General features: G+C 55.1%; 1 protein-coding gene across 6 annotated transcripts in view; it reads right to left on the reverse strand.

Annotated features, from left to right (window-relative positions):
- The window catches only part of TNRC18 (trinucleotide repeat containing 18), a 90,132-nt gene extending 75,298 nt beyond the window's left edge, over positions 1-14,834 (reverse strand). For 4 of the 6 annotated variants that reach the window (XM_086692582.1, XM_086692578.1, XM_086692579.1 and 1 more), the window contains exons 1-2: positions 12,875-13,270; positions 10,484-10,916 (exon numbers count right to left, since the gene is read on the reverse strand). In XM_086692582.1, coding sequence (XP_086548708.1) covers positions 10,484-10,670 — 187 coding nt within the window. In that variant the 5' untranslated portion in view covers positions 10,671-10,916; positions 12,875-13,270. Of the gene's footprint in view, positions 1-10,483; positions 10,917-12,874; positions 13,271-14,734 lie in introns of those variants that run through there. The other 2 variants (XM_086692584.1, XM_086692583.1) reach the window with 2 other exon arrangements.
- Positions 14,835-14,894: the final 60 nt, after the last annotated feature.

A 14,894-nucleotide genomic window follows, 5' to 3' on the forward strand; every position in this document is an offset into this window, starting at 1 on the left:
GGGGGCGGGGGGGGGGCGCCTTCTTGGTGCTCTGCACATTCTTGGTGCTCTGGCTGGGCCACGGGACCTGTGGCCACTGCCACTGTCCCCAAGCTCCCATCAGTGCGGCAGAGACAGCGGTGAGTCGAGCTGCAGGGGTTCCTCCAAGGCAAGCAGAGAGGAGCCACCAGGCCAGATCGACCAGCTGCTGCCCTGCCCTGCCCGGAGGGGAGGAGACCCGCTGGGCGGCCCCAGCCTCCCCTCCCCATCCCGCCTCTCCAGCTACGGCCGCTGGGTTTTGTTCCTCCAGCTCCGTCACTCAGCCTGGTGCTAGCTACCAGGCCTCTCCCCTCCCGCTGGGAGGCAACCCTGGCTCCCCCCAGGGGGTCAGATCCCAAAGCACATCTTTTAGCTGACCCCACCCCCACCACAGAAGGACAATGGGGCTTTAACCCCTGTCCTACTCCCCGCCCCGCCCCGAATATGGGACCCCTGTGGGCTGGGACTTTGCCCGGCCCCAACCAGGTGCCCAGCCTACAAAGTAGGTGCTCAAGTCCAAATAAAGGGAATCCCGCAGCAGCCCAGAGGGTCAAGGCCTCAACCCTGCCAAAGACATGCAAATGCATCCACTCCAGCCTTGCCCCAGAGCTCCAGACGTTCTCAATTCTAAAGCAATTAGAGGACTTGCCCGTGGATTTTCTTTCCTCCCTAACCTAGGTCTAGGTCTAGAGGAAGAAGTAGAGAGGGAGGGAGGAGGGCCTTCTAGAACCCCTGGCCGAAAGCTAGAAAGCCCGTGAGTGTGACAGGCAGGGACCCAGGAACCAGGCCTCCCCTCCCAGGCACAGGGGCCAGGGGAAGGAGAGTGGGCTGGATCCCAGAAGTGGTGCATAGAATCTGTCCTGCCAAATCCTTTCCCAAACGCCAGAACCCCACGACAACAACAGCAATGCAGCTTAACAAGGAGAGAAACAACAAAATACAGGAATGGAAAGCAAACGACACTCACAACATTCTGGAAGCAGGAAGCAGGGACCAAAGAGGCAGGGTGGGGGAGCTGGGAGAATTGCAACTGAACCTCGGAGGTTACCGAGAAACGAGCAATTCCTGAGAGGTGCAGAACCTGGACCCAGCACCTGCAAAGGCCATGGTGCAGAGAGGAGCAGAGAAAGAATGGAGAGCCCCCCACAAGCCCTCTGTTTACTTACTAGGGGGCCGATGGAGCCACTGAGGGTCTTTGGCTACATCCTCAGGGCTGGGGTGGGGACCGAAATGAAAAATGGATCTCAGTAGAAACCTTCTTCCACTGTTCCAGCTGTTGGAAGGGGAACAGCCAGGCTTTAGCTCCCCGGTGGGCAGGAGACTGGAACTCCTGCCTGGGAGTCTGGCAAACTCAAAAGGGAAAGATCTATAGAGACATTCAGGAGAGTTCCACAAGGGTCAATGGGTCCCCCTAGCTTTGTTGTGCCTCCCATCTTAAATATGAAGAGACACCAGAGAATCAACCACCAGACACCCATGGAAGTCTCCAATGTGAAAGACAAGTGAGAAAAAAAAAAAAAAAAAAAAATATATATATATATATATATATACACATACACACACATTCTCCAAGTAATGAGAATTAATGTATCCATGAAACAAGAACAGGGTGGCTCAGTCACTTACGTGTCCGACTCTTTGATTTTGGTCATGATATCACGGGTTTTGAGAGTTTGAGCTCCCCATCAGGCTCTGTGCAGACAGCACAGAGGCTGCTTGGGATTCTCTTCTCTCCCTCTCTGCCCCTCCCCTGCTCATGCACGCACACATGCCCACTCTCTCTCTCTCTCTCTCTCTCAAAATAAATAAATAAACCTAAAAATAAACAAAAAGGAAGAATATCCAATTATAAGAGCTCCTAGAAATTACAAACATTACATTGAAAGGTTAGAAGACACGGGGGCGCCTGGGTGGCGCAGTCGGTTAAGCTTCCGACTTCAGCCAGGTCACGATCTCGCGGTCCGTGAGTTCGAGCCCCGCATCAGGCTCTGGGCTGATGGCTCGGAGCCTGGAGCCTGTTTCCGATTCTGTGTCTCCCTCTCTCTCTGCCCCTCCCCCGTTCATGCTCTGTCTCTCTCTGTCCCAAAAATAAATAAACGTTGAAAAAAAAAATTTAAAAAAAAAGAAACCAGTTAAGAACATGTCCTAGAAAGCTGAATAAAGAGAGATGGAAAATAAAAAATAAAGTATGAGAAAAGGTAGATGATCAGTCTAGGAGATCCAATATCTAACGAATAGGAGTACTAGAGGGAAGGGGATTACAAAATACTAATAAAATTAATATTAATTCAAAAAAATAATAATAATTCAGCCCGAAGGACCTCAGTTTCCAGCTTACTATGGCCTATGGAGCACCCAACACAGGAAATGCAAAAGAATCCACAGGAAGACACATCGACATGAAATTTCAGACCACACATGATGAAAAGAATAGTAACAGTATTAATATCCATGAGGCTTACTTTGTGCCAAACAACGTCCTGGGCATTTATGTACATAAGCTCATTTAGTCTTCGTAGAAATGGTAAAAGGTAGGCACTATTATTCAATTCACAAAGAAGAAAACTAAAGCATGTCCAAGACCACATGGCTAGAGAGTGGTGAAGCATGTTTGTGCATGAATTGTAGAGCCAATGCTCTTGATGTAGTTCTAAAACATGTTAAGCATTTGGAAAAGGATAAAAAAAAAAAAAAAAAGAAAAGAAAAGGTTCACACACGAAGATCAAGAAACAAAAGAGCATCACACTACTCAAAAGTAACACTGGAATTTGGAAGGTGATGTTACAATTCCTTCAAACACCAGGGGTAAATTATCTCCAAAATGCCTGTCAAGTATCACAGTAGAACAGAGGCATTTTCAGGCACACCAGGCCTCAAAAAAACTTGCCTTCCATGGACTCTTTCACAGAAAACTGCAGCAGGATGTGCTCTACCAAAACAAGGAAGTAAAGCACAAAAAAAAAGGAAAGCAAGGGAGTGAGGAAACAGGAAATCCAACACAGCAGAGAGATAAAGGGAGTGTGAAGGATTATGGCTCTAAAACAGGGCCAAGCACCAGGCAAACCAGACTAGACCAGAAAGATGGAAAACTCTAGGAAAGAAATATGCAAGAAAAGAGGCACTAATCCAGTACATATGACCAAATAAACAGGAGTCCAAGAGACTGGAAGACAGAGATTGTAAGAAATCCCAGCAAATTAAAGGGGGAAAAAAAGGCAATGAATAACTCCAGGAAATAAAGAAGTGAATTTTATTATACTACTTGGCTCAAATGTAGGCAATATTTACAAAGCCAAACACATAATAATAAACCTGGTTTAAACAAGACTTTATTTCACATATATTGGGAGGATAGAGGAAAGAAACATGATGGGGCATGATATAACAACAATAATAAATACTTACTAGAGCTTATTATATTCCAGATGCTGTTCTAAGTGTTTTACATGTATTAACTATTTAATCCTCACAATAATCTCCTGAAGCAGTCGCTATTATTTTCCCCTGTTTTACAGATGACAAACATTTTCAAGGCACAGAGAAAAGTAAAGAAACTTGCCCACGGTCTCACACTAAGAAGTAGCAGAGTCATGATTCAGACTCAGACAGTCCACACAAAATGCTCATCTTCCACAGAAGTCAACAGAGAATCGCAAAGACTGAAAAATACCTAGCAGGAGAAGCAGGTTATTACATAGAAATATGGATGAAAAGGCTTCAAGAAATAGCCAAAAGAGTTAACTAAAGGAATCAAGACTAGGGAGACAGGAAGCAGGGGATGGCTGGTTTTCTTCATAATTCTTCTTCTAACACTAACTGACTTTTAAAATGATGTGTAACTTTTACTCTAATGTTTATATTTAGCATTAAGCAGAACCGCACACTCTTTTAAAGGGTGAACTTCACAGTGGGCAGAGTATTCCTCAATAAAACTTTAAAAAAAAAATAAACGAGGGAAAGGATTTTAAGATGCGCACACAATTAGATACTAACGCACACTCACCTGCATGAGTAGAATTTAAGGAAACTGACAATATTCATAGGAATGGTGAAGACGCAGAAGAGGTGGAATGATATTGCCAGGAGGGTACAATGGAACATCCACTGGAGAACGCACAACTGTTAAAGCTTGAACCCCCATATACCCTGTGAGCAAACAGTCTGCTCCTAGGTACTATATCCAAACAACTGTGTACGTATGTATACCAAAAGTCATGTTCCTAACACCAGTATCCATAGCAAACCCTCAGTGCCCATCGACAGGAGGGGATAAAGTAGTACTATTTTTCTGTATAATACTACACAGCACCAAGAAATAAATTACCGCCTCACACCGCAATACGGATAAATCTCACGTACATACGACTGAGTGAAAGCAAGCAGAAAGAAAAGAGGGCACGCCGTATGATTCCACTTATATATAGAAAGTTCAAAAATAGGCACAACGATTCTAAGGTACCAGAAATAAGAAATGATGTTGGAGGTGGGGTAGAGGGTGGCTAGGAGAGAACAAGATGGCACCCTCTGGACGCTGGCAATGCCCTGATCTCGAGCTGGTTGGTAGTTAGACGGGTGTGTTCGTGTTGTAAATATGCCATGTTCTAAACACTCACGATTGAAGCATTTTACGGTATATCTGTTACACCAAATTAATTAAAAAAAAAATTAAATTAAAAAAAAATTTTTTTTTAATTTTTTTAAATTCAAAAAAAAAAAAAAGAGAGAGATTCAATTGACGGGTTCAGGGTGGGACCCTGGAGTCCCAGAAGCCCATGGGCCATTCAGAGGGGCCTAATACACAATTCCAGAAGTCCCCTGGAGAGGACGGGACTAGAACAAGAGATTAGCTTGTTAACTTGATGACTTGTTGAGTCATCGGTTAATGATGACTATAATTCCAGCAATCACTTTTACTCGAACTTTTGCGAGGGCCATCCCTATGCTAGGCATCTGGCTGGCACTTGCTCATTCGAACTTCACAACAGCCGGATGAATTCAGTATCACTAATGGACTCATTTTATAGATGAGAAAATCAAGGCTTAGAGAAACATCCCACACCCAGTAAGTGGAGGAGCAAGATCCAAAACTCCAGCAGTCTAACCTCAGCTCCGAGGCCAACCTGCCTCCAGATAAAGCAGTTCTTTATCCGGAGATCAAAGGGTAGAATCTTCAGCTGGCTCGAAGGCCCAGAACGTGCAAGATTGGGAGAGCGCACGAAGAGGGTTTTTTTGTTCGCTTTCATTAGCTCACGAAGGAAACTCGGATGCAGGTGATGGCTGCAACTGTGGGCCTGCAAAGGTGGCACAGAGCTTTGGTGTTTCCCACCTAATAGCCTGACCTCCTCCGGAGTCAGATGCCAGGCCTCCGTGGGCAGCTAGTGTGGTCAGGACCCTGACCTTGGGGGCCAAGACTGACTGCTGGCCAGGGCTCCCAGGAGCCCCTGGGGAGCCCCAAGACCTATCCGGACACCAGCTCCCATGGGTCCCCTCAAAAGCTGGGCTGGGACGTAAAGGAGGACAGGGTGGTCACAGTGATGGGGCTGGAGTCTGGGTGGAGGCCAGGGCTAACGATGACCAGGAGGGAGATAAGTCAGCTCAGACCATACTGGTCCACGCTGGAACAAAAGCACCCCAAGCTGCTCCCATCCAAATCAAGAATGCCCAATCACCGCACTCTCCCCAATCTGTTCCTCTCCATTCCTCCACAAGCAGCACCTCCCAAAAATCCAGCCAGCTTCCGTCCTCCTTCTCTTCCCCTCCATGTGTCTTCCTTGTAGCCTGACCTCCACCAAAGCCCCAAACCCTGGCCGCCTCCAACCTCCCTCCCTGGTCACTATCACCTCCCTAACAGCCTCCTTGCCACGGACTACCCACCACACAGTCTCCAGCTAGCAGCCCAGACCAATTTTGCTAAATGCTTATTTTGAAATAATTTCAAACTCGGGGATAAGTTTGAAATAGTACAATGACCTGCCATATGACCTTCCCCAGGTCCAGCCATTGTGAACTTTCTCACCCTGTATGTAACTCGGGCTCAGCGATTTATGGGTGTCTCCCATACGTCTATAAATTTGTCTCTTCCTGAGCCATTCCTGAGAGTAAGTTGTGGCCATCATGTCCCCTGTCCCTAGACATTTCAGTGTTCTTACTTCCAAAGCACAAGGGCATTCTCTTACATAACCACGGTCCAGTTATCGGCTTCATGAAACCTAATATTGATTTGACACTATCAGCTAATCTACAGCCCATATTCCAATTTCATCAATTGCACCCATGATGTACTTTAGAGCAATTTCTTCCCCAATCCAAGATCCAATCGCGGGCCATACATCGCCTTCTGCGGTCACATTTTTTTAGTCTTTTAATCAGGAACTGTTCTCGGCCTTCCTCTGTCTTGGCATGCCATTGACATTTTTTAAGAGTCCACACCAGTTCCGGGACACCTGGGTGGCTCAGTCCTTTAAGCCTCTGACTTGGGCTCAGGTCATGATCTCGAAGCTCAAGCTCATGAGTTCGAGCCCTGCATGGAGCTCTGTGCTGACAGCTCAGACCCTGGGGCCTGCTTCAGATTCTGTGTCTCCCTCTGTCTCTGCACACCCCCCCCCCCACCAACTTGTTCTCATTTTCTGTGTCTGTCTCTCTCTCAAAAACAAATAAAAACATTTAAAAGAAGAAAGAAAGAAAAAGAGAGTCCAGACCAGTTCTGTAAAACGTCCCTCACTTTGAATCACCCTCTCCGTTTAAAACCTTCCACTGCCTTCTCATTCCTCAGTGTGAAATTCCAAGACCTCATTACTGGCCTTCAGGGACCTGCAGGGTCCCCCTCTCCCCTCCCCGCAGCTGCAGTCACTCTCCCCTCTCCTAGTCCCTCACTCCTGGGAGCCCCTCACTCCAGCCCAAACAGACCCTGGGCATTCTCTTTCCTTCGCAGCCTGTATCTCTATTTAAAACGATTTCCTTCGACGATGTGTGTGTGCGACTACTGCCTGGCCCCCACACTACAATGGGACTCCGATGAGGGCAAAGATTTGCGTCTGGCCATCGCTGGATTCCCAGAGCCAGAGCAGTGCCTGGCGCGCAAGAGACGCTTGGAAATGGCTTGCCGAGTAAATGAACAAGTGAAGAAAGGAAGTGTTTGGGTTGACAGCTAAGGAACCAGTAGGCTCGGAGAGTCAGGGAGCCCAGGAGCCCCCTGTCGCCCCCCATCCAGAGTCCAGAACCTGCCCCAGGCCTCAGAGAGGAGGAAGCACCCAGCAAATCTCCTTTATCTTTGGATCGTATCACTCCACCGGCCAGTCCCACTGATTAATCTCTTTAAATCAATCCCAGTAGGCCGACCGGCTGGATTCCAGAGATACAGCTGATGGACCCTGGAGAAGGCCCGTGGCCCCCTATTGTCCACTGGCCAGTCCAAAGTGCATGGCCTCCTGGTCCTGATCCTTGGGTTCCACCCCCCATTCATGTATCCTGCGGGGCCCAGCCAGCCCAGGGAGTGGGGGCAGGGAGAATAAACATCCAAGTACAAAATCCTGCTAATAGGTCTTTAATTGCAGCCCGAGGAGGGCTGGGTCCAGGGCTCCCAGCCCCAGAACTGAAGAGGGGAGCCTACCAGGTGCTTGTCACTTACTTGTCCATTTCACTGACTGCTGAGAACATTTAAGAGCTCACTCTGTATAACAATACTCAAGGTTACCCGCAAGGTAATGGCCAACCAAACCCCATTTATTCTTTATTTGCCTCTTTTTCTGCACAGGAAAGAGCCAAAGCCCTCAGCCTAGACCGAGGATGCAAAAAGGCATCCCCCCCACCCCCACCCCGGGGATCCGCACTCACCACAGCGCCCTGTCAACACCTGCCTTGATGGGGTGGCCACAGCCCAGCCCTAGCCAGGGTCCCCCTCCGGCCAGGAGTTCTCCCAGAGTCTCCCAGAGGAGCAGCTCTGGTAGGTTCACAGGCTCCCCTACCCACTCTGGAGAGCAGACTAGGAAGGGGTCGGAGGTAATCCGGTCTCACACTGCCTCGCTGTGTGACCCAGGGCAAATGGCTCAGCCTCTCCTGGCTTCCCAGAACAAAAACAAACAAATAAAGATAGGGCTGATAACGCTGGCCAGACCTAAGAAGCTGACAGCCAAGTAGGAGAAGCGCCTGAAAGAGAAAACTTAGCACCTGCACCCAGCAAAGAAAGAGGGGGAGGGGGGCTGGGTTGAGGAATCTGTAATCCACCCCACCCGAGCAGTGAATGGGAAACAGCTCTCTACCTCCTGGCTAATAGGATTAGCACTGGGTTGGGCTCTGGGCGTTGGCCTAGGGTCCAGGGTCTCCCTGAGGCCACTGAAGGTGGAGGCAGCGAGGGACAGCGCCAGCTTGCCCCCCACCCCAACCCTTCCTTCGCAGGTGAGCATGGCCACAGCAGCACTTTCCAAGCCTGCTTGCGATTTCCTCCATGACCTCAGCTGCCAAGCATGCAGGAGGCAGACGGCTTCTAAAGCAGGAGGCTCAGAAGACAGGCCTCTGCGGCCACCTCCAGCTGGACTTCCTTGTCCTGCCTGCCGCTGTGAAGGTTCTTCACCTATCCAGCCTCAGCCTCCCCATCTAGCTAATGGGCGTTAGTCTGCCCGCTGGGCCCTGGCACACTGCAGGCTGCCAGAGGCACCCCCTTAAGTAGTAGCTGTTTTCACTGCTTCTCATTAGGGCACATGGCTCTGTCAGGCAGGAACCAGGCTGGAGATGGGACGCCTTCTCCCTGGCTGGGGGGGGGGGGGGGGGGGGACACAGAGACCAGGGAAGGCACCCCCAGCCAGGAAGACCCAGGGTCTGACTCCCAGGCCGAGGGATGCCGCCACGACCCTGGGGCGAACTAAGTGAAGGGATGAACTCAAAAGAGAGGCAAACACAAAAATTACCCTGGCCTCAGGGCGGGCAAAAGGGGATGGCCACGCTGCCCTTTGTACCGCGGGCAGCCCCTAACCCCTCCCTGGGATCCTGGCACCACGGTAGAGAAAACCATAGCCCTGGTCACGGCCCCCTGGGCAGAATGCGGCCTCAGCTCCAGGGGGGACACGGGCACGAGCCCCCAAGCCAAGACCCAGTCCTCGCACCCCGGCGGGCAGGGATGCCCGGGCTCGCGGCCCCCGCGTGTGCCCCTCCCCTGCCCGGCGCCTCACAAAGGCCCTTTGTCCCTCTGAGCCCCGGGACTCCGGTTCCTGAAAAGTTCCGTAAAAAAAATCAAAGACACAGGCAAAACCGGCCAGCGCGGCCTCGGTCGAGCGGGCAGGGTCGGTGGGACAGGGCCAAGGCGGCCACTGCGGCCGGAGGAGTCCCTTCCAAGGCCGAGGGGAGAGTCCGCGGCTCCCCGAGAAATCGCAAGAGTCCCAGACTACACTCTGGAGTGGGAGAGGTGGCTTTTTTTCAAGTGAAGCGTAGGACGCCAAGCAAAGCAGCTGGAGGCAGCCGGGGAGGAGGGAGCGGGTGTCCTTCGGCGGCCGGCGGCATGTCTGGAGGTGCCCCTCGCCTCCCTTCCCACCCGGCCGGACTGCAGCGGCCGCGGCCCGCCCAGGACGAGCTTCTCCCGCCCGGGGGCCGTCCCCACCGAGCCTCAGCGGCCCCTCTCGGGAAAAGGCAGAGGCCTCCGGGGCCCTCTCGGCCACCTTCTCCCGAGGTTCGATGTCAGGCCCAAGGTTTTCCCTCCGCCGCTCGTGCCCGGCCAGATCCGCTCGCACGCCGCTTCCTTCCCCGAGCTTCGGGATGGCGGCGGCCCAGTCTCTGCGCCCCACCGCGCCGCGCGCCCGCCTTCCCGCCGGAGAACAAGGGGCTCCTGGGGCCGCAGTCGCTGCCCTCCTACCGGGGTGTGAGTCCCGGGGCCGCCGCTCTCCTCCCGGGGGCCGAGAGGTGGCGAGACGGTCCCCGCCCGCCCGAGGCCGTGGTCTCCGTTCTCCCCGCAGCCTCCGACGCCGGGGCGGGACGGAAACCCCGCACGCTGCGAGTGGAGGGGCTAGAACGGCCCACGGGCGCCGGGCAAGGGCGTTTGCCAAGAAAAGGATTCGAGCTCGGGGAACGGACGTCTCAAAGGGTGTGGAGCGGGCTTGTTCTTTTCTCGCCCAGGTTTTGAAAACCCCAGGCTGGCCCGGAGCAGCAGGGGCCCGGGAGTCGGAATCGCCCCCGGAGGCTCCGGTTTCGGCAGATGCGTATGCTTCGGGAGGGCATGGCGCACGGGGGAAAGCAGACGAGCCGCGCACCCTCTCCGCCGGGGCCTCGGGAATGGCCTCCGTCCCGGGCCCGGGGGTCTCCCCGCCCTGGGAGCTGAGCCTGCCCGCACCCCCGTGGACCCGCCCAGGGAAAGAGACGTGCCGCGTCCCAAGAACGCCAAGGAACAGGCCGAACAGTTTTTCCCGGGCCTCCCTCCCCAAGATCCCGGGGGGGGGGGGGGGGGGGCAGGAGGGGGCGGCCACGGCGCAAGGCACTTACCCGGGTGCGGGTGGAGATTGAGGCCAGCCATGTACTTCCCGGGCGGCAACGGGCCGGGCAAGCCAGAAGCGGGCAGGCGTCCGGCCGCAGTAGTGCCCACGCGGTGGCTGTCCATAGCCAGGCCGGACAGCAGCGGCGGCGGGGGGCCGTGCACGGACCGCGGGGGCCCGAAGTCTCGGCCATCCATCCTCCGCGGGAGTGCCGCAGCCAGCCCCCCACCCGGCCCGCGGGCCTCGCTCAGTGGGACCTAAAAGTTCGGCCTCGGCGTAGTCCCAGAGTCCTCGGGCGGCGGGGGCTCCGCGGCGTGCATGGCGGCGGCGGCCAGCGGGGTTTGCGCTCGGCTGCGGGCCCGCGGCCCGGGGCGCACGGGCGGCCGGCGGTGGGGCCCCTCCGGGCGGCCAGGCGGAGCTGCGCGAGGCGGCGCACACGGCGTCTTGGCGGGGAAAGGACACGGGCCGCGGAAGAAACAGAAGGGGGAAAAAGGAAAAGGGAAGGGGGGGAAAAAAGACAACAAAGTTTCAGAAAGTCGTCTTGCCGTTCGGGGTCGGGGAATGCGGATCTGGTAGCCAGAAATAAAATCGGGGGTAACCCGTCCTCCATAAAAAGTAAAAATCCATGCTCCTTGCTCCGGCGGCCGCGGTTCCCGGGGACCCGGCTCGGAAAGTGGCCGGTGGCGCGCTGCGCCCCAGCCTAAACTGGCTTGGCGGCTTACGGGTCCTCCCGAAACCGGGGAAGGCCCCTCGGCCGCGCCCGGGCGGCATAAATACAAACCTCCCGAGTGGGACTGATTCCTGGGCGTCACATGCTCCGGGGTTTCAAACCGTGAAACCTTTCCATGAGCAGTTCGAAATGTCTCCCTAAACACTGGGTCACTATCTGATCCGGAAAGTTTAATATTTAACCTTTTTGGCCCCTGGCCTGCCTTTTTGAGTCTGGTTTCCCTAAATTCGGCCTGAGCCGCCAATTAGTGTTGTCTTTTGTTTTTTCGGTTTTTTTCGTTTTTTTCCAGGAGAGAAGATGCAAAGCTGGTTTATTATTTTTAAAGAGGCTCGTGCCTCCTCCCGCCGCCCCCCTCGGGCGACTGTGAGTCGCAGAGTCTGAGTCCGAGGACCCGAGACGTGGCATTCTCGCCCGAGCACTGGAAAGAATCCTTCAAAACAAGCTTTGGTTTCATTTTCCAGCGCCTTGGCCTGGGAATCCTGCGGCCCTAGGACGTGGCCTGGCGCGGGGGATTTGGGGGGAGGGGGGCGGTCAGAGGGTAAGCAGGGGGCTGAAGGGTCTCGCTCCTACCCTAGCTCCCCCCCCCAACCCAAAAATAACCTACAAAGAAAACCTTTGCAGCGCGGGCCGACCAAGGGGCGCCTCCCCCAGCGTTGGGTAAATCCCCCTGTAGTTCCAGTTTAAAGCTGTTTGTTTAAAAGATTTGTCGTTTGCCGATTCCCATGGGGGCGGGAGGGGGTCTTGGAGCCAACCCTGCCCTCGCTCTCCGTCTGCCCGCAGCAGCTCGGATTCCTGATTCCGAGAGGCCCGGGCGTTTCCTAGAGCCACCGATCCACGCCAAAGCCACCGGCTCCCGGGTGCCCGCCCTGCGACCGGCGCCCAGCCCCCCGAACTGCAGACCCCCTCAGCCGCTGACCTCCCGGCCTCCTTCTCCAGCCTCCCTCCCCAACTTTGCTAAGGGTGCTTATTTTAACCCGGTTTTGGTTACAAACACCCTCTTCCCTCCCTCCCTCGCTCACTCCCATCAGGCTCTGGTTACCAGATCCGCGTTTACTTTGGAAAAATCTAAGATCGCCACATCCGAGGATACATGTCTTAAGGAAGCGATGAGCTTTCCGTGATTTTTTTTTAAATGCTCTTTGTGCAGCTTTCTTTTAAAAGCTAGAGCTTCGGAGCATGCCCCAACGCCCCACTTCGGGGAAGTCGAGGTGAAGGCCCCTGGAACACCCTCGCTCTGGTAAAGAAGCTGGCTCGGCCATCTGTGGGCTCCGCTGCGTTCCCTCTACTTTTCTCCCCCACTTAAATGCAGTTAAAATGGCTGAATTCCGGCTTTTAATTAAAAACAGCCTATAATCGAAAACGTCTCGGCGTCCCTGGCTCCCCCGCCGCCTGCCGGGAACCGAGAAGGGAACCGACGCCCCTCAGCCCGGCTGGGCGGGCTGAAACGGGGCTGAGGGCTCAGGTGGGCGCCCGAGGCACAGCGACCCGCCCCCACCCATCCCAGGGCGCCCCCACCTCGCCGATGCCGGTCCCCGATCCCGTAATCGGGGACCGCAGAGCTGCGGGGATCCTCCCGAGCACCCCGAGGGTGAGGCGGGGTGGGGGGTCAGATGAAGAAGTTTGGAGACCTTCGCGCCCGGCCAGGGACGGACGGGCGGCCCGGCAGCGTACCTGGCGCGGCGGGGCTCCCGGCTCTGGGCTCCGGCGACGGCGACTCCGGTGGTGGCCCCGGCTCCCGGCGCGGCTAGGCGCCCGTGCTGCCCGCCATCCCGCGGCTGCTGCTCCCCTTCGCCACCCGCAGCCGCCTCACACTTTTTGCCCGCCTTTCCTTTTTTTGGTAGAAAACCGCTCCCCGGGCCGAGCGCTCGGCGCGCCAACTCCTCCGCCCTCCCGCGGCCCGGCTCCCGCAGCCCCCGGAAAAGCCAGCTTTCCTCCCGCCGAGCTCCCCGCTTTTTAATAAAATCCAGGTAGCGCCGGTTTAAAGAATCCCAAATCTCCATATACAGCCCGGGATTGGAAAAGGTACATTACACAACCCCCCTTTCAAGTTCCTCTCGCTGGATCTAAAAAAAAAAAAAAAAAAAAAAAAAAAAAAAAGCCAGAGGGAGGGGGAGGGGGAGGGGGCAGCGGGGGGAGGGGAGTACTCTCCAGCGAAGAAACACGCATTGTTCCCGGGCGCCCGCCTCCCCCCCCCAGGCCAGCCCCCGGCCGCCATCCATTGGCCGCGCGTACCGCCAATCACACGCATGTAAACACCTTGGCCCTCAGCCATTCCTATAAAACCAATTACGGACCTAGGGGCTCCAGCAGTTTCCAGGCTCCCCACGGCGGGGCTGAATGATCAAAACTGGTGGTGAGAATTTTTCCCGGCCGTTTCTAGGCAGCCCTCCCCCTCCACCAGCTCGAACCCCCCCCTTCCTCCCTCTCCTCCCTCTTCCTACCCCCTCCCCCGGCGTCTAGGCTGAGTGATCAAAATAGAGGAAGATGGTTGTCGCCGCAATCCAAGGCTTTGCAAGGCGCGGTTTAATGGGCCGCCTGTCAGCTTCCTGCTCGCAGGAGGAGGTGACAAGCCCAGCGAGCCGGGAAGGGTCTGGGGCCCGGCGGGCAGCACCCCGCGCCCGGGCCCCGGCCCCCTACCTCCCCTGGGGCGCGCCTTCTAGAATGCGCGGTGGAGACGCCAAAACAGACAAGGGCTGCTTTTTCCCTTTTTTACTCCCCCTTTTAAAACAAAGCAGCGATTCATTCCTTTTCCCCCAGCAGCGCGGTTGGGTGGGATGGGCAGGCGTGAAGGCCGTTTTCCTAGCCCCGGCCTGCGGGTCCCTCCCTGAAACCCTGTGTCAGATGGTTACTGATTAATATTTTGGAGAGGCCGCGGCGGCGGGTAGCGGGTGAGTCTCTAATCTTCTAAAGGGGGTTCCTATAGAAACGCGGGCCAGGGCGCACCCCCCGCTCGGCCCCGGCCGGGGCTGTGGCGCTTTGCACCGCGCGCCCTTCCCCAAAGCCTTTCTTTGCGTGGGCTCTCCCCACCCCTCCCCCCCAAAAAAAATCAGAGCAGAAAAAAGGATTAGATCGGCTGAGCGCGAACTGACTCCCTCTCGATTCTGACATTTCAGCCTATTAGCATTTCTCCACGGGGCCTTCTGAAACCTATTAAAGTGTAATATTAAAAACCTCTTGGCTGGGGGCCTCTCTCGCCTTCCATCCGCCGCGCCCCCTCCAGGGAGGGCGAGACCGGGAAAAAAAAAAAAAAAAATCTGTTGAGCTCAGAGGAAGCAGAAGCCAAGCCCAAAAAGTGCTTGGCTGGCCGCGGCGGCTAAAGGGGGAGGGGAGCACCAATCCCCCAGACTTTGTACTTTTATTTTGCGCTTTCAGCAAAATCCTTTCTGAGTGGAGTCGCCGGGAGCTGCCCGCGGCAACCTACTTGGCTGCGGGCGCAAGGACTGCGGACGCGGTCGGAGGGGCCGCCCTGGGGGCCCCGCACCCTCTCTCTGCAGCCCCGCAGGGACCCATGCCCGGCTGGGCATTACGTACCCTCAAATGGAAGCTTGGAGGGGCAGAAATCCTTGCCGATCCTGCCTCGGAGAGCAACCGCGGTGATTAGATTTTAATTAAAACAAGAGAAGCCCGCTCTTTCGCCCTGCGCTGCGGACTCAGCGTTTTCGCATCGCTGGGTTTTTTTTTTTTTTTTTTA

The sequence above is a fragment of the Puma concolor genome, chromosome E3 (assembly GCF_028749965.1).
Source record: "Puma concolor isolate L17-30 chromosome E3, mPumCon1.1.hap2, whole genome shotgun sequence".
Classification (NCBI taxonomy): Eukaryota; Metazoa; Chordata; class Mammalia; order Carnivora; family Felidae; genus Puma; species Puma concolor.